The sequence below is a fragment of the Ambystoma mexicanum genome, chromosome 14 (assembly GCF_040938575.1).
Source record: "Ambystoma mexicanum isolate Mex_15411 chromosome 14, UKY_AmexF1_1, whole genome shotgun sequence".
In the NCBI taxonomy this organism is placed as follows: Eukaryota; Metazoa; Chordata; class Amphibia; order Caudata; family Ambystomatidae; genus Ambystoma; species Ambystoma mexicanum.
Window position 1 is genome coordinate 288,344,017 of NC_090940.1, and position 24,500 is coordinate 288,368,516.

The window sequence follows — 24,500 nt, forward strand, 5'->3', positions numbered from 1 at the left end:
GCCAGTATTAAATAAAGTTTTTTTTAATTAAATTACCAAAAAATATGAATTGAATGCTAGATGGAAAGTTTGAAATAGTTAAGAGTCTTTCTTAATTAGGTTTTACTTTGTCAAATGCAGTCTCAAAATATAGATCACAGAAGCACTTAGGCGCAAAGTAAAACCTTTGAATGCCCAATTCAAAATAATCTATTATAGACACTTGAAGTGCTTGTTGATTCCTGCCATTAGATTTTACACTATGCACATAGTACCCGCTGTTACTTATAGCTTGGAAATTATATTAGATAGTCTAGGACATATTCTTAACAAACTTGAAGGATCCATATGGCAACTCTTATCCCGTCCCTCTTTGACTACCTAATAGTGTACTGCAACATGAGTTGGAACTAATGGGAAACAATGGTGACATGGAGAAAATGATGCCAATATCAGAAAATAATTCTTCCTCCACCAAACTCACCTTTTGAAGGTTTAAGGATTATCCTTAAAACTAACTCAGTACCAATGTTACAGTAATGTGTAAACAATTATTGACAATAAATTAAAACATATCGGAATTGATTGCAGGGATTACATTTGTAATCTATATTTAAAAGAAAATCTATATGAATGGGATTGGTGTGAAAAATATAGCACATTAAGAATGTATGTACTGTATAAAGGATATTCAGATCAATAACATTTCCCCAAAATAGGCAAGGTATACCCAATAACATTAGACAATTTCCATCGAGTAACTTTCAATCCCAGTACATGAGGTTTAAATGTAATCTCATGCCAACATTGGAAGTATTGGGTCCAAGGTTGGGTATTTCTATAGTGGAGAGAATTTATAGACCAGGTAAATTGAAATCCAAAAATAAAACCATAAAGCACCTTCTACTTGATTGTGACGCTACTAGATAAGCAAGGAAGCCTCCTTTTTCTAAATTTGTTTATTTAGATAATATCCATACTAAATATCATCTCTGTTCTGCGATGATGTAAGGGTGACAAGCATCTCTAGTTTCGAACTTGATAAGATTTGTGATAATACTTTTTGGATCTATGGAAAGGTTTATGAATAATGATTATGAAATTGAGATATTCCTTTTCTTTGTATGTGATGTTTGATATGATTAAATTGTGAACAAAGGCATGCTCAAACAGAGTGTTTATTTTGAATTCCAAGAAAAAAACCTCCTCTACTTCCTCATGTTACAATGATTATGGCTAATTCTCTGACCACTACCGTAGTTGTCAAATCTCTGTTCCAGAGTTGGGACTGGAAATTCCAAAGATAAGATGTGTCTCAGTGTTCTGACAGCACAACCAGGTTTTTGTTAGTCTAAGCAGTTCTTAATTTGTTCACCTTTTTCAGGATGTATTAAACACAACCAGTTCAATTTGTCCATATTGTTCAATGTCCACAAAAAGTAGTGCTTCTCTGGATATTGGTTGGATAACTAGATTACTAGCCTCGGGTGGCTAAGGGCTTTTTTCGTCCGGCTTCTATTTTTCCTTATACCCATTTGTGGTCTTTTGATGCTCGGCCTGTCGTGGACCACAGCCTATTCAACTCTGTTCCTGTGTGATTACTCACACTCACGTCCGGGGATCTCTGGTTATCAGCCCAGCTTGGGCTACATCCTTGTTCAGCCTTGGTTTGTTTCAACTTTCTCTTAGCCCGTTTAGGGGTCTTCAGGCAATCAGCCCTGTGAGGTCAGCAAAGACTGGGACGGATTCGGCCTTGGCAAGACGATGCATTACGATTGGGTCGGAGGTCTCCTGGTATTCACAGTTTGCAGCACTGGAAAGCCACAGCACCTCGGGAGATGGCTCAGATTGTATTTCACCTCAGGGCTGGCTGGTCCCACCAGCCAAACGGAAGGAGGAGTACTCTTCGGGGTTCGTCTGTCGCATAGAAAATGGGGTCAGTACAGCAGTGGTCACTTCAGGGTGTTGCAAAGCGTCTGCAGACATCTCTGGTTGTCGTCTTCTTTTGTTACTTCAGTTTCCAGTTGCCGATTTCACATTTGCCTCAGGATCCTCACCTTTTATTCACTTTCAGCACACTTCTATGCAATCTTCAGCAGTTTACAGAAAGGTGCAGGTGGTTGTCCAATAAGGACAGCCAGGCCCCCAGTGCGAGCTGGTCCCATTCAGGCAGACCAAGAGCACGGGAGTGAAAAACACCTCCCCCACTTCCTGCCTGCCCAGACACACTGGAGCCTAGGCAAGGACACCCAAGGGCTCCAGCCAAAGGCAAAAAACCACCCTCCCACCCACACCCACAGACACACACACACACACACCCTCCCCCCTCCCCCCTTCCCCATCCCCTCGCCCCCCCTGCCCTCCCTCCCCTCACCCAAAGTATCCTTCTATCCTTAAGAACATTAGTAAGGATACAGAAAATAATCTCCAAGGGGAACCCAGAGTTCACAGAAACACTGCCCAAAAGGAGCTGTGTGCTGCAGTAGTAACATATACTTTAAAAGAGATATGGAGGAAAGTAGACTCCATAGTAAAGGTAAAACACAGAGAACAGAGTTCCAAAAGACTGAGCACATAAGAACGAATGAGTGGAAAAAGGCTCCACTCATTCAGGATATAAAGAAAAAGGTCCAGTAAAAAGTGATGGGGGTCTCACTAGTAGAGCGGATGAAGCATAAAAATGATCAATCTCCCCAACATCCTCCCTGCCCTCACCTGCCACTCGTACAAGGCAGATTACCTTCTCTCCATTGGCGTTGCTTTAATGGTGTAGCAGTTTCTCGGCCTTTGCGGATCTGCATACTCGTCCATTTGGCGGACTGCATGGTCAGCTTCTGGGTTCTGGTTCCTCCCTTCAGTGGCACAGGGTTTTCTGACAGTACTCCTTCAGCTCCTTAGGGCTGTTTCTCTTCTTGTGGCTCCCAGAATCGTCCAGGCTCCCACCTGCTTTGGAGCAGCAGTCTCACTTGGCAACCTGGAGTTGCTCCACACCATGCCGACGTCATGGCTTCCCTCATGGGTTGCTTCTTCGGGCGAGAGACTTCCCCCCTCTATGCTCTGGCACAGGCCTGTGTTTCCTGCTTTCCCAGCCAGGTCTCCCTTCTTCTCTGATATGGAAGGTGCATTTAGGTTCCTCCTAAGAGCGGAAGGAAATAACCCATTGGTCCTCAGATTCAGCAAGAAGCAGTGAATCAGGTAGGTCAGAAACTAAGCCATTCACCTGTAAGTGGGCCTGTACCCAGTAACTCTGTTCAACATTGTCCCCAAAGGAGGAGGTAACCACCCCCCAGTGGGATCCGGCGTGCCTTGTCCCCTAAGGAGGATTTCACGTAGCAGGTTCACTTCCCTAGCTCCAAAAGTGGTGGCTCCCCGTTGGGGAGAAGGGACTAATACCCTGGATTCGTCAAATGGGTTTAAGGAAAGGGCAGCTACTTCGAGTGAATGTATGGATGATGTCCCTCGGAACAATACAGTGACAAGGAATCATGATAATACAGAACTACAGAGCGCCACCTTTTCGATTTGAGAACACTTCTCAGGGCATCTGAGGCGTATTTCACAAGATGAGGAATCTGTGGGAGGAATATATCAATTAGATAGTGTTTTACAGTGGGAATGCTCACATATATTGTGACAGGTTCAGGGACCTGACCCTGTCACGGGGTGCACATGGCAGGGAAGTCTCTACCTCCCGTGTGTGTGTGTCTTGAATGTTGTGGACTGTGCCATCTTCTGTAACCACATAGCTTCCGGTACCGTTTGTGGTCTGTGTTCTCATTTTGTTTTCAAGTACCACAAATCCATGAATACACATGGGAGCAACTGAGAAAACCTGGACCAGAACCAAACAAACAAGAAACCTGAAATGTGACAACTCAAGTAGGCTTGCACCAAGTATCTTGCAAGAAAGCACACAGCACATAAAGAAAGCAAACAACTCACTGTGGTGACCTGGAACTGGACGACAAGAAACCAAAATTTGTCAAGAAAAGCAAAGAGAACCCATTATAGCCTGTTATCAAAACCATGCTGGGAAGGGGGCAGGACGTAAGGGGGAGGTGCTAAACTTTACCCATGTGTAACCAAACCCTTGGGCAGACAGACAGGCACAGATTATCTCACAAAGTCAGATGATAAAGGGTAGAGAGTGTAAGAATCAGGAGGTGAACATTATAAAAGGGAAGCAAGTAAAAGGCAGAGTGTGGGTTGGGTGGGTGAGGTCAGGTGGAGTCGAGGCAGACCAAGACACCAACTGGAGGATGAAAGGTGAAGCAGTGTGCTAAGCAATTGGTGGTAGAGATTGGTGCCAAAGTGTAGGTGAGGTATTGGTTGTGACAGAGTGTGGTATCATATGTATGCATTTAAAGCTGTGAATGAGAGCGTTTGTGAGAGTAGCACAGTGAGAAGGAGTGTTAATGGATGCGAGGAGGGGTGAGGGTAGCATAGTGAGAAGGGGCGACAGTTGAGGAGCAAGAAAGGGCGAGATGAGCAAAGAGGACATAGTGAGTGTGTGCAACATTGGTGGGACAGGAGAGAGTGATGAAGGTGAGGAGAGAGAGGGGAGGAAGGGGGTTTTGGAGTAAAGCAGGAGAGGGAGGAGAGAACAGTAGTAAGATCAGAGTAAGGGAGGAAGGGAACTGACCACAGTGCCTGTGACTGGCACAAGACAACTATCACAGTTATCGCTGAAGGAGCATGAGAATTGTTAGGATCAGTTGTCACTTTAGAAGATTTTGCCTTTCGGCACTTACCGCTAGCCAGTAAGATTTTAGATCGTATGATATGATATGGTATTTTATTTATATCGCGCTCCTACACAGGTGTTTCCGAGCGCAATCAGGCAAAGGGAGGGGGAACAGGGGAGAAAAATACAAACGATTTTACTAGGCCCAGTGACATTGAGAACGCGCAAATGCATGGGGAAGGGAAAAAGGGGATAGTGCATGGGAGGGGGGAGGAATTGGAAAGTTTAGAGCATAGGAGAGAAACAAGATAAATAATAAATTAATGAATAAATAAAGGTGATCAAGAACAGTGGTAGGGCAGCCAGTGAGTGGCAAAGTGCAAGGCAAGTCAGATAGGGTATATCTGATAAGTGCTGAAGAAGAATGGGAGGGAACTGTATGGGTACAGATACAGGCCCCAGCGCAAGGGACGGCCAGGAGTCAGTGCGAGAGGGTGGCAGGGTGAGCAGGTAACTGTGCCTGAAGAACAGGTGGTGGCCAGGTGATACAGTGCTGAGAGAGAAAACAGATCAACAGGGGAGAGGTGGGGCAAAGGCAGAGACGAAAAGGAAGATCTCGAGAAGCTTCCGGAACCGTAGATGGTTCTCCTCAAGTTTCAAGGTGGCAGGGAGGCAGTTCCAAAGGGAGACCCCAGCCGAAGACAGAGATCTGCCCCCAGCTTGTTTCTTTGAAAAACGGCTGACCCTGAGGGAGTTAGAGGTAGAGGAGCGAAGGGCTCGAGAGGGGAGGTATTTACGGAGGGATAGTTGAAGGTATTTTGGACCTAGGCCCTGGAAAGCCTTGTGGACAATGCAAAGGGTTTTACATTTAATCCTTGCATCCACTGGGAGCCAATGTAGGGATTTCAGAGCTGGAGAGATACTATCCCAGGGCTTGAGACCAAGGACAAGTCTCGCAGTCCTGTTCTGGATTAGTTGTAAAGGGCGGAGAGTGGAGGAAGGTACATTTAGAAAGAGACTGTTGAAGTAGTCCAGCCTAGAGAGAATCAGAGCTTGGGAGACGGTGAGCTTCTGAGGGAAGGAGAGGAAGGGAAGATACCTCTGAGGAGGTGTAGTAAGAAGTTCGACTTTTTAGAGACTTCAGAGATGTGTGCGGAGAAGGAAAGTGTGGAGACAAAGATGACCCGAGGTTCTTAGCTTCGCAGGTAGGGGCAGGAAGAGGGCCAAGGGAGGCCAGCCAGAGAGTGAGGGGAAAGGATGGAGAGGGTGTGTCAATGAGGAGGATCTCCGTTTTGTTGGCATTTAAACAAAGATCATTGGCTGCACATCAATTTTGAATGACGATTAGACAGTCAGAGATGAGGGAAGGAGAGGGGGTGGCTGAGGGAAGCCTGAAAATTAGTTGGGTGTCGTCAGCATAGCATCCTAAGGATTACCGCTCTCTAGTGACCATCATCTTGGGAATAAGTCTGGGCTAGGGTGTGGAAGGAAGACCACCATTAGTCAAGAGAAAGAAAGAGAGAGAGAGAGGGACAGCAATGTTGGAACCCCCGTGAAAAATATAATACAAAGCCTTTAACTGTCTTTGAGATTTGGTGTGTTCTTGAGGCTATCAGTGACAATATTGTGAGCACACACATTGTGAAACGGCTTCACAATGGAAATACTGGCACATATTGTAGCCAGAACAGTATAAACATTTTACACTGGAAAGTTGGCATATATTGTGGGTATGACATGAACGTGTTTTACAGTGGCAATATTGGCATATATTCTGCATAGGCATCACAGAAATGTTGCAAAATGCTCCTATGGTATGTTGTTTACCTGGCGGCAATTTGACTTTTTTTATGTGTTACCATATTGAACCAACTATGCACTACATTGCTTTTTACTACCTTTTATCACAAAATGCCTTGTTATACCCATACAAACAATGAAAGAAATACAATGAAGGACCATCTAAAATAAAAAAAAACTTCTAAAAACCTGGCTCTTCAATTGGCTCATCAATTCCAAATGGGACGAAAACGAAATGACAACACCTGCGCACAATGAAATTAACACACAACTGAAAAGGGGGAGTAGGCCACACCAGAGTGGAGTGTAGGGAAGAAGAGAGACGTCTGAATAGGAGGGAGACATAGGTGTAAAAGTCCCCATAGAGGGTGAAAGGGGAAAATGGTGAGAGAGGTGTTCTAATCTCGGAACTGATGGACCACAGGGCACAGGGAACACATCCCCCTGGAGGAACCCGTGGGGATGGAAATTGCTGCACACCAGAATGTACTTAAGGGAAGGGCAATGGGCGGCACTTAGTCTGAACACTGGGGGGTAGAAAAGGTATTGCCACTGAATTACCCCATTTGTAGACACCACAATTTACGACATGGGAAGGGATATGGCCCACAGTTAGAGGGCATAAGGTAATGCCACTAACCAACCCTACTAAACACTCATCCTTCTGCATACACCTCTCTAGATCTGAACTAAACACAACCATACCTCTACAGCACAACAAACTGCATGCACTTTACTATATCACAACAACGTAACAAACTCACAACAACGTAACAAACCACACATAGCTGCGCCCAACAGCACATGGCAGCTACCAAATGAAAAACACCTATGCTCAGCGAACAGTGTAAACCGAACTGAAGCTGCCAACATAATCACAGCTCTCTTGCTCTTTTCTCATGCTCAGTCCCACTAACTTACCTCCCCCCTCCCCACCTTGCTTTACAGATCTGCCAGAGCACCAAGAAATCACGTAGGTGGCAACAGTGCGTGGTATAAGAACATTTAACATAACATTTTAACCCATTATTGAAAAACACTCCGAGCACACACCACTACATACCTCATACTAACTTGCCAGGCTTGGTCATTTAAGCTTTCTTAGTGGAAATATTAATGTCACTTCGATGAAAATGATAAACAGCTGCCATTGACCTGTGCCCAATCAGAAGCACCCTGTCCCTGTAGCACCATAGGCAGGCTTTGCCACTGTGTGGGTTGGACACAAAAGTTTTAACTGAAAAAGTCCTAGGCCAGAACTGGGGGTAGAACGTGCAGATGAAGGGCACCAATCACTCTCCCCATAAAACCAAACTGTGAAAAAAGGAAATGGGGAAGATACTGCTTAAAGACCTTCATGCAGCCAAGCATGTTCCAGTCTTTTTTTAATTTAGCGTATGCACTGTCTCCATCATACTCTCGTTCACTATGTCGGACAAGCTTGAACTTCCTGGTCGCTGCACCGTAATAGCTGGGTTACATGAGACTACATTGCTGTGGGATTCGTACTGCTGTCTTTACACTCACTCATTCACCCACCATCACATTCCCATTGATTTGCTGATCCTCACACAATTATCCATCCCTACATGCTTGTCAATAATCCATGAATCGATTTCACACGTGTATATTTATTCATGTATACATCCTCACCATATCCTATGCCCTTACGCTTCATTCATGCCTCCATTTTCAAAACCCTTTTTGTATCCCTCCAGTGCCCACCAGTGCCAGACCCTTATCCCATTTCTCTAGCCTCAATCAACAATTCATATACACAACCTCTTTCACTCTCAGTCATTCACTTATCAATCCCCACATTCATTCACCCCTACACCGCCTTCTCTCCACTGTCTGCTTTCCCCTTGACATAACTCCCATCTGCGTAAATGTGTCTGTGTGCATGAACAACGAAAATAATTTCACAATAGACAAAACTATTGCCGCTGTCAATGCTAGTTTTATGGACTTCTGGCATACATGCTTTGTGACATTTTAAAAATCTTCTTTTAGGGATTTCTTTGGTTTATACAGTGTAATCATTTATCACTGGTCCCCTATCGAACAATTTGTGTCATGGTGGTTTTCCAATGCAGCACTTTGACATGTCAGCGCTTTGTGATGTTTTCCCAAGTATCAATGAAATAGAAAGAAAGGAAAAGCGTCAGGGGGCACAGAAGCAGGAGAACCTTTTTGAAAAATTACATATTACATGTAACTTGAATTACCCAGTAAAAGCACACACTTTCTATTTAATTACCAAATGATGGTAACACTGCTCTATCCTATGCTGGATCCAATGCAAAAGTGAGAAAATGCAATTAGTCATTAAATAGTATGCATGGTTTGTGAAGCCATGGCGTGGCGACTCCATGTCATTATTATCAGACTATGTCTTGTGACAGGGTCAGGCTCGGAGGGAGCAGAGACCCTTATCTACCTGGGGTAGGCCCCCATTAGGTCACATGCCAGAGCTGGTTCTAGCCAGAGACGGGATGAGGGAGTTGGGGGGGCGTCCATCCCCACCTGAGTGTACATTGCATGTGACTAATGCTACCACTGTCCCGTCACACCATGCAGCCAGCCTCTCTTCTTGGCAGCTATTTTATATCTTTTTCAGAAACGCAACTCTCAGAATGCACCTGGGTGTAACCAAGACCACCCAGACTGGAACCAGAGGAAGGGGATCAAGACCCAACATGGAATGGACTGGGAGTTTTCCTGCCCAACAGAGAGGAGACACTCAACACCATACCCACCAGGCCCAGACGGACCACAGGGGAAGGGTGGAGCAACAGAAAACGAACTGAGAGTGAGAAGGAACTGCAAGGGAACAGGGAAGCCACAGAAACCCTCCCAAAGTGCAAGGAGGAAACAATACTCACCAGCATAGGAACAAAGCAAAGAAAACGAGCAGCCAGAGCACATGGATGCCACCCGACAGAAAGTGACTGAGACATGATCCAGTAAGTGGGATCAGGGACAACTCCCATCCTGAGTGAGGGATCTTACCAGGGTGAAAACCAGAGGCGGGGAGTGGGAGTATGAGAGGGGCCCAGTCCCTAAAAAAGCCTCATGGGGTATTGTGAGGGGTCAGAAATGAGAGGCGGACACAAAGTTTTAATATTCTCAACATCAGACATCTTTATTAAAACAAAAATGTTGGATAAAGGCCACTCTGTCCCTATCCTAACAAGAGTTTCCCTAACTAGGAAACAAAAACTAAAGATCAGTCTGTTTCAAGTCGTAAAAAACATATAAACTGTCCTTGTGTCCAAAACATACTAATCTGACCCTCACACTAGAAATTTTCAACTAAGGAGGCGAAGAAATATATTAAACTTATGCTTGGCAAAAAGTATTTATCATCAAAACAAAAAAAATTTCAAAAGGAGTAACTTTCTCCAAGGAGAACTCCTTGGGTCCAAAGGGCAGTTCCCTTCCCCTAGATTTAGGTAGAACAGTAAAATTGCCTCTTCCAAATAATTTCCTGAGGATGGCTTAAGAATAGCAAAACGTGTCTTTCAAACTACTATTCCTTTAGGATGGCAGAAGTGTACTTTTCAAATAATTTCTTTAAGAGGGTGAAAGTGTCTCTTTCAAACAATATTTCTTTCAGGGTGGCAAAAGTGTCTCTTTCAAATAATAATTCCATAGGATGGTAAAATTGGGTTTGGTATACTTTTTACCATGCGTTTTGTAAAATAAGGAAGTTTCTTTATACAACTTTGATGGACCTCCTCCTTGTGTACTCCCCCCACCAGGACTCGTCTAGTAGACTTTTCAGATCCCCTGGTAAACTCTCCTGCCAGGTATCCCCTTTTGGGTTATGTAGATCCCTGGTATACTTCTCTGCCGGGTATCTCCTATTGGGTTAGGTACATCCCCTGGAATACTTCTCTGCCAGGTATCTTCCCCCAAATGTTTACAGCCTGGTGTGTTCCATTGACCAGGACTTCTTCAGTTTCAATATCTTCAGGATTACCTATACTCTCCTGCCAGAAATCCTCTTTTTGGGTTATGTAGATCCCCTGGTATACTCTGCTGCCAGATATCTCTCTCCCACATAGGTTGACTTGCGTTGTGTATTCCTTTCACCAGAACTTCTTCTCTGATTCATTGTCTCTTTAGACTGCACAGTTGTATCATTTTACTGTTTTTCTATTTGCTTGAGGTATGACTGATTCCAACGTTTCCCATATTGGCATCCCATATATGGAGACTTGTTCAAATTCTGCTTTTGCACTTTTATTTGTTCGGTATTCAAATATCTGTATATGTTTTGTTGGCTTAAATGCCTTTCGGTACGACCGGTTGGTACTTTCTGGTTGGCTCCCCGTTGTTTCATAGCGTCCCCGACCTGTGGCACATCGACTTGATGGTGCTTCCACTGGGACAGCCTCTGTTACTCTGCACATCTTCTTCTGACTCTCCCTGCAGCTTCCAGCTCACCCGACGGCTTGTCTCTGCGACCAGGATCAAAGGACACTTTCTCTCAGTGTGCTAGCACCTCCAGTAGCTCTGTTGCTGCTCCCAGTGTTCCATCAGTCTTCCAGCGATCCCTGCAGCGTCTCTCCTGGTCTTGCGCCATGCCGGTAAGCAGTTCAGAAGAATGCATGCTTTTTTCTGGACTTGTCTGCCTTCTCGCTGTCCTCCGGTATGGGCCTCTCGCATACCGCTTCCTTCTCCTGTTCTCTCTGCATTTCGAGCGAGGACAGCATTTTTAAATGTCTTGCTCACTAGTGATCTTCCCAAACAGCTAGTCCATTCATTCAGATTGGAGTTTTCTTCATTCTGGATCAACTCCTCACGCCTCTTCGTCGTCTCAGTATCTGGGGCCTTATTGGAGTCGACGTTCACATAATGTCTAAGGTTTCGATTGTGATTTTGTTCAGAATCTTCACTTAAGAAAACATTAGAAGCAGGAGATGTTGGGTTTGTGTTATACATGTGTGAGGCATGAATGGTATCTGTCATGCTTTCAGACTCACCCAATCACGACCGGGTGATATGCAGGCGGCGGAGAGAAACCTGGACCCCTCCCGCGATCACCTCTGCTAGATCGTTAGTGGGACGCTACACTCTGAGGCATCCCTGGCATCGATTTCCACGCCTGCAGTAGGGATTGCCTTGGAGATTGCAAGCGCGGAGGAGATCACCACTCCATACTGCGGTCCCCCGCTCGACGCGATTCGTCACGAAGAAGGGGTCATGTGACATGGCTTCCAAGAAACAGGCATCAAATGAACCACTGGATCATGTGACCAAGTGAAAGATCACGTGACCAGGAAAATGGATCATGTGACCAAGTGAAAGATCACGTGACCAGGAAAATGGATCATGTGACCAAGTGAAAGATCATGTGACTAGGAAACCGTCCCCCGATTGGCCAACGAATCAGGAAGATTGCAATAAAAGGGGCTTGGCCTTTGCACACATTGCTTCTCAGCTGATCTCTCGGCGTTTAGCGGTTTCCTGTGTTTTGAACTTCATGCTTATCGAATTTCTTGGATTTTGGACTTTGTTTTTCTTCTGGATTACCCTCAAATTTTGGCGCTTGGATTTCTTCTGACCTGTATTACTGGATTATCTGAACTTTGAACTGTTTTCCTGGATTATTTGTGGATTGACCTTTGGATTTGGCGCTTGATAAACCTTCAGTTACCTCTTGGACTTTGGATTATCTGAACTTTGAACTGTTTTCCTGGATTGTTTGTGGATTGACCTTTGGATTTGGCGCTTGATAAACCTTCAGTTACCTCTTGGAACTTTGTCAAGAACTGTTCACCTACTATCAAGCCCTCCCATCTCCCTTTAGATCCCGTGGTCCCGTTATCCCCTCTGCACTACTCATCTGACCCTTGGGGAAAACTCACTTAGATTCAAGGCACTCATCATTTACCTCTAGGTAGGTCTTTCTTATTATTTGTTTATGCTTGTTGTGAATACCGAGTAGCCATTAGCTAACCTGGTATTTTCTTTGCAGCCACCCGGGACCTGGAGTTTCCTGTTTTCCCCACCTGTGGCTCCAATAACCGGTCAGCGAGTACTTTGCCCCTCTCTGACTGGTGCTTGGGGACGGAGGTATACTAATCCACGTGACCCTCAGGATTTGACAGACTGAGAAGCCGTATACCACTGGATTATGAATACCTCCGCCGGGGATCCGGACGCTGCGCTTGTACAAGCAATCACTGTCTAAAGGGCTGACATGACAGCCGCTAACACGGCTATTCATCAGCGGTTAGTGAAAGACAAGCCTTTACCACCAGATGAGGAGTTTGGAGATGCACCCTAACAGGCTGCGCCACCTGTAGCGGCAGTGGCACCAGCCCCAGTCTACGTCCCCACCCCATTTCCTTTGGCGGCCCCCGAGAAATTCCAGGGTGACCCACGTAAATTTCGCACTTTCCTAAATCAGTGTAAGCTACATTTTTTATGTCGACCACAGGCCTTCCCTGATTCGACTACTAAGGCAGCCTTCACTTTGTCTCATTTAAGCGGCATTGCCGCTACTTGGGCGAATCCCCTGTTGGAGAATAATAGTCCCGTTTTGTATGATTTTGATAGACTAGTGGCAGAAATGACTAAGGTTTTTGACACACGACATAAAGCGCAAACACGGGACCTCGAATTCCTAGATTTGACCCAAGGAAAAACCACATTAATAGAATACATAACACGCTTCAACCAACTGTCTGTCGAAACTGCCTGGCCAGAAGAAAAAAAAGGCAGTTGTGTTCTATAAAGGTCTCAGCCCTGTCCGTCATACCTACCTTACCTACTCAATACCCTGAATTGGTTGACTTGGTCTTACAAGTTGATGCCCGGTTCAATGAAAGAAAGACTGAAACAAAGAGAACGAATCCGGTATTTTCCCTAAGCTCGAACTCTAGAGAACAAACAAACGAACCCATGCAAATAGGGGGAATACGCAGTCCCATATCACCCTTAGAGAGAGAACGATGCAGACAGGCTAATGCTTGTTTTTACTGCGGAGTGTCAGGTCATTTTGTCAAGGAATGTCCCCGAAGACCCAAACAAAAGACAACAGGTTTTCTGAAGGCTCGTCCTTAGATAAGGGGGCGCGGACGAGCCTACCAGTACAATTGTACATACCCCCCTTCATTGTCGGATTCAACCCGGCCTTTGTTTCTTCCGGCACTTTTGTTTTCCTCTGACAACGTTAAACACCAGGTACACATGGTCATCAATTCAGGGGCAACAGGTAACTACGTTGACAGTGCTTTGGCTGCGTCCCTAAATACGGCACCCATAACTCTCATATTGCAGGACACACACCAGGAAACCCTTACTTTTGACTTGATAACCACCCCTCAATACGGTATTATCCTTGGTATCCCCTGGTTACGCACACATAATCCGCTCATTAACTGGTCCTTGAGCTCCATTTCTTTCGAATCCTTGTATTGTCAGGAACATTGTTTGTTATCCCCAGAGCAGGCAACGACGCCAGCACAAGCGCTCGGAGCATTGGCTCATTTATCTTTACAAGAATCACAGATGGGGGTTGACCCTCGTAGGCATGTGGTAGGTTCGGTTTCAGCCCAGATACCCTCACAATATCATGACTTCTTGGAAGTGTTTGATAAAAAATCATCTGAACACTTACCCCTGCATCGTCCCTTTGATTGTCCGATAGATCTGGAACCAGGGGTCCCTGTGCCCTACGGACGCATATACTCCCTTTCAACATCTGAAGACCTGATTCTTAAAGAGTACATACAACATTCTTTACGTTTAGGCCACATCAGACCCTCACAGTCTCCTGCAGCTAGTCCTATTTTCTTTGTACCCAAGAGGGAAGGCGATCTTCGCCCCTGCATTGATTATCGCCGTTTGAACAACATCACGATCAAGAATAGATACCCCATACCCCTGATCAATCCACTACTAGATCGTCTCACACATGCCACTATTTTTACCAAGCTCGATCTGCGAGAAGCGTATAATCTCATACGCATCCGAAAAGGGGATGAATGGAAAACAGCTTTTTGTACCAAATATGGCCTCTTCGAATATACCGTCATGCCCTTTGGGCTATGTAACGCACCCGCAACCTTCCAGAGGTTTATGAATGAAATATTCCACGACATCATAGATAACTACGTGGTGGTATATCTGGATGATATTTTGGTATTTTCTCAATCACACCAAGATCACGTCACTCATGTACGAGAAGTCCTGAATCGGCTGCGCACACACTCCCTTTACGCTAAACCAGAAAAATGCCTATTCCACGCCAAGGAAGTAGACTTCCTAGGTTTTCACATCACGTCTGGCGGTTTGGCTATGAATTCAACCAAGATCTGTGCAGTTGCAGATTGGCCCATTCCACAAAATGTCAAAGAAGTGCAGTCATTCCTTGGCTTCGCCAACTTCTACAGGCGATTCATTGCAGGGTTTTCAGCCTTGGCTTCCCCATTAACTCAACTCACTAGCCCCCGTACCCCGTTTGTTTGGTCCTCTTCTCAACAAGATGCTTTTTCAGCTCTCAAAACGGCTTTTACCACAGCCCCTATTTTACAGCATCCCAATCTCATCTGACCCTTGGGGAAAACTCACTTAGATTCAAGGCACTCATCATTTACCTCCAGGGTAGGTATTTCTTATTATTTGTTTATGCTTGTTGTGAATACCGAGTAGCCATTAGCTAACCTGGTATTTTCTTTGCAGCCACCCGGGACCTGGAGTTTCCTGTTTTCCCCACCTGTGGCTCCAATAACCGGTCAGCGAGTACTTTGCCCCTCTCTGCTGGTGCTTGGGGACGGAGGTATACTAATCCACGTGGCCCTCAGGATTTGACAGAATCGCAACTAGAATGATTTTCAGAAGGGTATTTCTGGGTTTGACAAGGAGAGGGATTATATGATGACAACAAGTCATCAAAGACTTAGAATTTCTGAGGTTTTCTTTTCTTGTAAGTTAAGAATATTGAGTTTTGGAGGGGTGGCATGGCCAGCTGAGAACAGAGTTGGATGCTTCCTCTGTGAGCTCTGTGTCCCGCGGCCTTCACCGAGGCCCACAACCCCCCCCATCCCTCCTGATGTGACCATCCAGCAGCCGGATTCATGGAACAAGGGTCGGAACCTTCTGGCAACACCCTCTGGTGCTGAGAGCCTGATCGGAATCAGGGTTCCCGAGAAAGAAGCGAGATGAAAGCTCCTCTCATGCGTGCCCAAAATGGCAGCCGCACATACGGCGGGTCTAACACCTACACTACACGGATGGTGCACCTGCCCCAGCAGGGCCAACAAACAGCAAAGCTACCCTGAAACGGGCGAACACCTGTAAGAACAGAAACACAAACGCAGGAAGAAGTGGAAAGCCGCTCGGAGTGCTGAGCTGGGACTGACGGACGTGTTCGATCCATGGGGCGGAGCCAGGAGGCAAGTGGAGAGGTGAGCGGGTGATGGAGAGGAACTGCAAGGGCAGGATCCCCTTTCCGGGTCTCGGGTTGGGCTGGTCCCTAGATACGGGGAAGTGCTGGATGCAGCTCAAAGCGCGATCCAACCAGCATGAATGCCCTACTGCAGCATTGACAAAAGAGGGACTAGAGAATCAGTGGGTGGAGTGGCAGGGAGCGGTAACGCTGTGAGAGATTCCGCAAAACAGGAAAAACACATGGAGAGCCAATACCCACCGGGGAGCCCGGGTGGAGGGAGAGAACATAATACAGGGGCAAGAAAGACCAAACAAAATGGCAAGACCTCCCAGAGTGATACGCGCATCGCAGAACAGGACTCACCTTGAGAGCAACTAATCAGTATTTTGGGCTCAGGCGCCAACCAGCTGAAGAAACTTAAGAACTGAAAGCCCTAACTGGAGGGACCCCCTCACCCCCCCTGCTTCCCTTGTGGACCTCTCCCTGGTTGAGAGGGGGGTACGAGCTGGTCTAGCTGCCAAGAAAAGAATGGGTGGTGAATACTTCTCTGAAGGAGGCTGCAAGACCCTGAAAAACTGAGAATGACTAAGCATTTGATCAAACTGAAGCCACCCCCCCCCCTTTGGGAGATAAAAAGGCCATGATGCAGAATCAAGACCCCATGAAGAGAGAACAACAGACGGCAGCACAAATTAATTTTCCAATGAATCCCAGGACAAGCCTAGAAGGGGAGGACCCACCCACAAGATGGTCGGATCTACAGAAAAAGTTAGCTGAAATTAAGAAAAAAATAGAGGATTGCATAATCAATCGCACCAAATCCATCACAGACTTGAACAAACAAGTACTGGCAATTGAGAATAAGGTAGAAGAGACTTCGAACAGCAAATGGAACGGGTGGTGGCTAGACAGGAGGACAGTGAAAACAGATCTTAAAGGAATAACATAAGGCACAGGGGGATACCAACGGCGATCCCGGAAGTCGAGCTCCATGACTATGTCCAATCACTATTCCAACAGGTGTTGGGCGACGCCGCTGGTGAGAAAGTGGTGCTGAACAGAACTCGGAGTATATAATGCTCATCAACAAAAGAAAAATCTGGTGCCGGATGTCCTCACAACGGTGCACTTCTTTCAGACGAAAGAACATATCATGAAGGCAGCACAACGATCAGAACCAATCACGTTTCGGGACTCCCCCATTACCCTTTATCAGGACATGGCACACGCAACACTGATGAGACGAAAGCGGCGGCGGGTATTCACGAGTTGGTTGCATGACAAAGGGGTTTGCTACAAATGGACCTTTTCGTGTGGACTTTGTTTCGGCAAGGGATTCCACATAGCAAAGGAAGAGGAAATTGTGGATTTGATGGGCAAGGATGACACCCCACGATCAAAGGAACCCTCGCCAGAGCGAGAGTCCAAAAAACGTCCTGGGTGCATCGCTAAGAAGGAAGGATGGCGACAGAGGCATCCTTATCCTAGAGGGAGGGGCTCAAAGCATAATGATGACACCTGCAGGGGGCTTAACATGGGATAAAGAAAGCGTTAAAGAAGGATTCCGGAAGGGAACAATCTGGGGGCTCACTGGTTGATGAGTGGGGGGAAACAAACATACCTCCCCTGTGGAAACAATTGTTGGAGGACCTCCATAGGTGGGATAAGCAGGAACTCTCATGGTTCGCCCGGATAGCAGCGGTTAAAATGACGATAATACCCAGACTACTGTATGTGGTGAGCTCTCTCCGTGATCTCCTTCATATGGCATAAAAAGAAACCAAGGATTCATAGGACAGTCCTACTCTGCTCGTCATGGATGGGGGGATTGGTAGTCCCAGATGTGAAACAGTACATACTAGCAGCCAAAATAGCACCCATGTTGAGGAGGTCAGAATCTGAAATGCATATGGGCTGGTGCAAAATTGAACAGGAAGTTCCATCCATCCCACTGAGGGCATTGCATTCCATGAGAAATGAAGCTCGGGGAGCGGGCGTCCAGTTACTAGAGGCAACAAAAGCGTCACTTTGTGGCTGGGATGAGGCATTAAAATGGAAAAAACCAGCCCTGGGATTAGGGCCTCATAGTCCAATGAGCTACAATGTTGTCTTTACCCCGGGATAGAACAAAGCTTATTGGGAGTGATGGGAAGGCTGGGCGAACCTGAAGTTGGGGGACTTCGAGGAATGCAAGCAGACATTTTGCACAGGAGAGGGAGAACGGTACAAGTATATACAAATAAAGGCATTGGATCTCTCAAAGGGAGTAAGAGAATCAGGCACAAGGGCACCACTGGGACTTGAATTAATTCTGCGAGAGGGGCTGGCAGCTAAAGGAATCTCGGGACTATACAGATTGTTAGATAAGGCACAACCTGGAGACAAGCTCCCCTACATGGCTAGATGGGGAAAGGATTTTGGTGTTCCTATTTTGGAGGAAGAATGGGATCAAATTTGGGGAAGGGCTCACAAGGCATCTAAATGCACAGCCATAAAGGAATCAGCATATAAAATTTGCTATAGATGGTACCTGACCCCCTCAACGCTTAGACGGGATAAACGCAAAATGTCCCCCCCTATGTTGGAGGCAGTGTGGAGAAATGGGAGTCCTAGGTCATATGTGGTGGTCATGCCCTAAGGCCAAATTTATTGGAAAGAGATCCTGGGTCACATTAAGGATATTATGGGGGTACATCTATCTGACTCCCCAGTAGTGATCTTGCTGAGGGCAGAGGTGGAGGAGGTCTATGCTGCGAGTGTGGCCACTGCCACCCTCATCACGCACCTATTGACAGCGGCCCGAATGACCCTGGCCCAGGGCTGGAAAACAGTAGAGGGACCTGTCCTGGCCTGGTGATAGGTTAAAATCTGGAGAGTACTGGTCATGGAGAAGGTGTGTGCATTGAGACCGGGGACATACCAAATGTTTCTGAAAGTTTGGCTCCCTTTTCACGATTATGTTAAAGAAAAAGAAGGGAGGGAGGCGTCAACTTTGACAATCCGCCTCCATCCTCTGTGCCTAACCGGCCTCCTGTCCGGGACATTGTGCCCGGAAGCCTCACCCTTGGCAGGTCGATCCCAGGCCGCATTAAAGGGCTGGCCATTTACTTTACTCCATTGAAATTCATCAGGATTTTGGACACAACACAGTTCAACACCAGAGATGACTATACTTCAGTGATTTGTTTGCAACACAAGTTTGGAAACAATAAACACCAGAGATGCAATTTGGTTACCATTTTGGCAGCTGCTGGGCTGCGTGAACAAAATACTGGTTCTCTGCGCCTCTTTTGGATTAATCTAGAATTGAGATCTGCAATCAAGCTTGAATTACTACAACGATTCAACTATGCGACCAACGGGTTAATTGTTAATTGTGTACAAATTTTCATACCAATGTGTCCCCAACGTTATCTGTACTTGATAGTGCGCCCTGACGAAGGTGACCATCAGTTCTATTGATTGAACTAGATAATATCATGTCGCTGAAACTGTATGTTTAAGATACTATATTATTCTGTATCTACAGTAGGCACATAGCACTTTTTGCACTAAGCACTTTTTGTGACAGCCCTTCCATCATGACTCAATGAAATTATTTATAATACAGATGGTTATGTATTACGTTAGGTAGCAATAGACAGGTTATTTTCAGATTCTATGCGTAGTCTTTTTTCTAACATTTTTGATAAAATTGCCTTGCAATGTTATGTAATTGAATGTCTGAAGGATGTTATTGTGTGAATTTATTATGGATTTTTATGATTATATGATGTGTTTGATTACTATTAAAATATGAAGATATAACTGCCCACCTGACTGAGCCTCTCCACTCTTAACATTTAATTAATTAGTACTTGAAGAATTTTAGTACTTACCCATGTGACCACCGTTTCTGCCTTTTTGTATACATTGCTCCCCCGGTCCATGGTTCAGGGGATACCCATCATTTTTTGATTAAAGATAAAGACCAACACTTCTATAAGCCGACCTGAGGTATCGCACAGGAATAGCACGCCGTAATAGATGTCTACGATCCCCGAAATCTGTAACCATGCCATACTTGTTGAGTTAGGGAGGGGAGGGAGTGGGGAATGTATTATTATCATTACTATTATTGTTGTTATCTTTTCCGTTGTTTGGCTTATAACTATGTAAAATGGGCTCATTGCCCCTGATGATATTCAGCGTGATGAAGGGCCTTTAATTTGTATGTCTATTGAGTGTGAAATTTGAGAATTCATCTTGAAGAGAACATGAGCAAACATGTACTGAAATATATGCGACAATGAGTTAATAAATAAAGGTTTAAAAAAAAAAAGAAAGAATACTGCATCTCTCGTGATGGGGCCACTTTCTCACCCAGACAACCGTCTCCCCCCGATGAGATCCTCCCTCATAATACCCCCCCCCCCCGGCACAAGATCAGGTAGCGGCTGCCGTCCCCTGGCCACATGAGAGAAGATGTCTGTCGGGATTCAGTGATGACTCTACAGGATTCCTCACAGTTGCGACAGGAAATACCAGCACCACCTTCTATCACACAATACAGGTAACTAACTTCAAGAGAAAAGCACACAGCTCACTGCGACAAAGAGAATCCAAAACACCGGACCTGCAGCATAGGACGGAATCAGGAGATCAACCCTCAAAGGAAAAGAGGGCAGGGCTAACAAGGAGTTTTGAAGTCTTACCCCTGTGTAACCCAGGCTCCTCGGGAGAACATTAACATAGATTTGCCTGCAGCGTCAGGTAAGAGTTGGAACCAATGGGGGGAGGTGGGTGATAGAATACGGAGGAGAATAGTATAAAAAGAAAAGGAATTAATGCAAGTGTATGTGAGGACGGAAGGAATGGAGGTGGGCCAAAAGACCACGGGGAGGAAAAACGGTGGAAAAGCTGAGAAGTCAGTGGTAGAATTGATACAGAATGAAGGTGAGGTGTTAGCTGTGAAAGAGTGGTACCGTTTGTGAGATTGATGCTGTGAATGTGAGAGAGTGTGTGTCATTTTAGTCACAAGGGTGAGAGGGAGTAGGTGGTGGGTGAAGAGAAGAGCGGGATGAGAGAAGTAAGTGAGAGAAGTGAGAGCAGAGGGTGAGGCGAGAGGTGAGGAGTGATGAGAGGTGAGGGGAAGAGAGGTGAGGGGAAGAGGTGTGAGAAGAAGAGGTGGGAGAGAGGTGAGAGGAAGAGGTGGGAGAGGGGTGAGAGGGAGAGGGCTGAGAAGAGAGGAGTGGGGCAAGGAGAGAAAAGGGTGATTAGAGAGAACGTGTGAACATGGGAGGGTTAGGAGAGAGAGAGCGATTAGTAAGATCAGGAAAAAGAAAGGGAGCAACAGAGAGTGAATGGACCAGCAGGGTGTAAAACATTGGCACAATAAAAACACATCTGGGGAGAGGAAGGTTAGAGAATCCTTACACGAACCTGGGAGGGAGCCAGACAGATAAGGCCTTAGCCTTTAGGTCCTCCCACATAGTTAGCCCTTAGATGGGAGCTACAGTTTGCTAGTTGGAAAACCTGGGTTACAGTGGAAGGCATCCACATTAGGTTTTGAGAGGGAAGCCTATTAGTGAATCCTGCCTGCAACCAAATCACAGTAAAAGCCATATTTCTTTCTTTCTTTCTTTCTGAAATGAAGACCCTTCAGCCATCTTTCTGAGTATGTACTGCCATCGGTGACAGTGGGTTGGACTTCAAGAATGATTAAAGCCTTCCAGAGGAAGTCCTAACCGCCAGATGGACAGCTTTGCCAGAAATTGGTCAAGGGGAGTATATGACCAGGGAGACAATGGGATCCAACAGGAGTATTGAAAGCGGGTAGGCTGAGCTATAAAAGCCCAGCCAGCACAGAGGAGATTGTCAGGTGTTCAGATGAGGTCAGGTGGTGCAGTGGAAGGGCAAGAGTCCAGGCAGAGGGTAAAAAGTGGAGGGGAGTGCTAAGGAAATTGCTGCTTTGTGAGAGTGCAGGTAAGGTATTGTGGGTAAGAGAGAGTGGTACCAGTTGTGTGTAGTTGGGAGCGGGTGGGAAAGAAGGTGAGAGAGAGAGAAAGGGAGAGATGTGTATGGGGATTTAGAGAGAGGGAGTGTAAGTGATAAAGAGTGTACGGTAGTAGAGCGGTGAGAGCGCAAGGTGCTAGTGCCAGTAATGGTGAGGGCAGAGTGAAACAGGAGAAAGATAGCTGGGAGAGATGGGTGGAGAGGATGTCAGAAGTTCAGGACACAAAGAAGAATAAGAGTAGAGAGTGTGGGGAGAGAAGAAAAGTAGAGTGGGGAGAGTAGCGAGAGACAGGAGATATTATCTGGGGCATGAGGGAAGAAAGGTGCAGAAGAGGAGTGAAGCAGGAGACTGGGCAGAGGGGGTTGAGGGGGGGGAGTAGCAAGATCCGGAGGGAGAAGAGTGGGAGGTGGAAATAAAGGAAGAAATAGAGGCGGAATATGAGAGAGAGAAAAGTGAGGGACTGGGAGGGAAAACCTGGCGACATAAGGCAGTGAAAACAAACCAGAAGTATCCCTTAGAAAATCCCAGAGTGATATAGATCGGAAAGGTCACAGCCTTTAGGTTTTCCTTTCAGAACAGAGAAGACAAACATAAGGGGTAACCCCTGCGATTGAATAGGTTGTGGACATTCGGGTGGTCAGGAATGCCTGGGCTAAGGTGAAGGGAGCCCACTGGAGGTCAAGAGAACCACAGGGACCCCCCATCTTTCAATCATTTCAGCCTTCCCGAACCATTTTTGATTAAAATGTCTACATAAATCTTTTATCTTTGTTGTGGATTTATCGGAGAAACTCTGCACGTTGCAAGCTTTTCCTGAGGATGGGTCCAACAACAAAGATCACCATAACGCCACTTTGCGTACATCAGTAGCCGATCTGGGAGGGTTAGGGTGCTAGAGACTAGCACACTTCACCACTCTGAACAAAATCTACACTCACCTGATCTCAGGTACCGTTTCACGATCATCTCATTCTGCTGTTGATCTCTTCCAGCTATGACCAGGTAATTCTCAGAACTGATGAACCACAGAAACTTCTCAAACCTGCCCAAAAAAGAAATTCAAGTATTATGACGAAAACAAGGGAAACGGGACACACTGTTGCAGGTGCCATAACTATATTGCCTTTTGAAAGCTGTAAAATTGATACAATAATAATTCACTAAGTTCTATAGTTTGTCAAAATGTATAATACACTTAAAATAAATCGGTTTACCATTAACTCAAACCATTAAAGGTTACCAAAAGCAGACAAAAAACAAGAAATGACACTTATCTAAAAACATTTTATTCTGATCAGACACCAATAGTTCAATCAGAATGCAATTACGCTGCTAGTAACTTTTTTTAATGAAAGGTTAAGTTTGTAACCCTATCAACAGGCAAAGCTCCAGATTAACAAAAAGCAGCACAAATGAGAGGAACGCAGAGAAGTCGCTCGTTTTACTTGCGCTGCTTTCAGAAATGCTCAGGGCACCTTATTCACAAAGGTGACCTGAGCATTTCTAGGGGTGCTGGACTGTAGTGCAAAGATGCGCTGTCCGCCCCCCTGTCATTGATTAATGTCGGGACAGCACTCATGACACAACAGCCTCGGTGGTTGCTGGGAGCAGATTTCACTGAGACAGGCCACAAAAGGACCCTCTCGCTGAAATGACCGGCTCTGTTTGGCGGGATAGAAATTCAGATTAACAAGGGGGGTCCTGGGAGTCCCTCTGCCAGACATAAGTCCTGGTTACGAAAGACTTACCCAGAGTCTTTAGCTCACTATCTTTCACAGAGAAGAAATATCCCAAACATATCAGTCTTTGTCCTGCCCTGGGGCAGTCCAGCACCGAAATGCTAGGCAATTCTCCTCTGAACAAGAGTACCATCAGAAACCCCAGACACGTGTTTCGGTCTGGTTGTACCTCATCAGTAGGGTGGATCTGTGTCTCTCTAAGAATAGTGAGCAAGGGGTCCATGTCTGGATTCCCCTAGTAACTTAGGGTGAGACCCAAAGTTACTTAAATATGCAGATTAACAAGGGGGGGTCCTGGGAGTCCCCCTTGTTTGGGATATTTCGGTATTCTGTTGCAGCACTGGTATTGGCGGTGTGTGTTCTCCCCGCTCTTTTACTCAATTGATATCTCTGTCTGTTCTAACTAAAACAGCAGAGAGGTACATTGTGAAAAAGAGCCCCTCTTTGAGGAAGCCTGAGTCTTATACTCAGGGGAGCTGGGATGGAAGGCTGAATTCGGAATCTTATATCAACAACATCTCCAAGGTCACTTTCTCTGCATCTTTGGCCTATTCGGAGTGGTGAGTAACACTAAGTGAATGTAAATCTGTTCATAGGACGGGTACAGAATAACCTGTGTGAGCTGATGAGCCTAGTGATACTGGTTGCGTGACTTGTGAGGGGTGGGCCGTGTGGTCTGACAACTGCGCCTAGACCAGTGAGCCCTAAATTGTGCAAGCCAAAGACATTGTGAAATACAAGCAAGGAGAAGCACTGTAAGTAAACTTATTGGATGAATGCGCCTGACCTAGCCAAGATTAGAAGATATGGCAGGATGTCCTTAGGTTGTATGTTAAAAGATCCAAAAAACGGGAGGCCCACACCAGCAGGAAAAAGCATTTCCACGTACTCTTGTAA

The 24,500-nt window shown here is 45.8% G+C and overlaps 1 protein-coding gene across 2 annotated transcripts in view; it reads right to left on the reverse strand.

The window, feature by feature from the left end:
- Window positions 1-24,500, reverse strand: part of NEMF (nuclear export mediator factor) — a 1,733,781-nt gene that overhangs the window by 893,337 nt on the left and 815,944 nt on the right. For both annotated transcript variants that reach the window (XM_069637407.1, XM_069637408.1), the window contains one exon: window positions 22,803-22,906. In XM_069637407.1, the coding sequence (XP_069493508.1) occupies window positions 22,803-22,906 (104 nt within the window). The remainder of the gene's footprint in view (window positions 1-22,802; window positions 22,907-24,500) is intronic.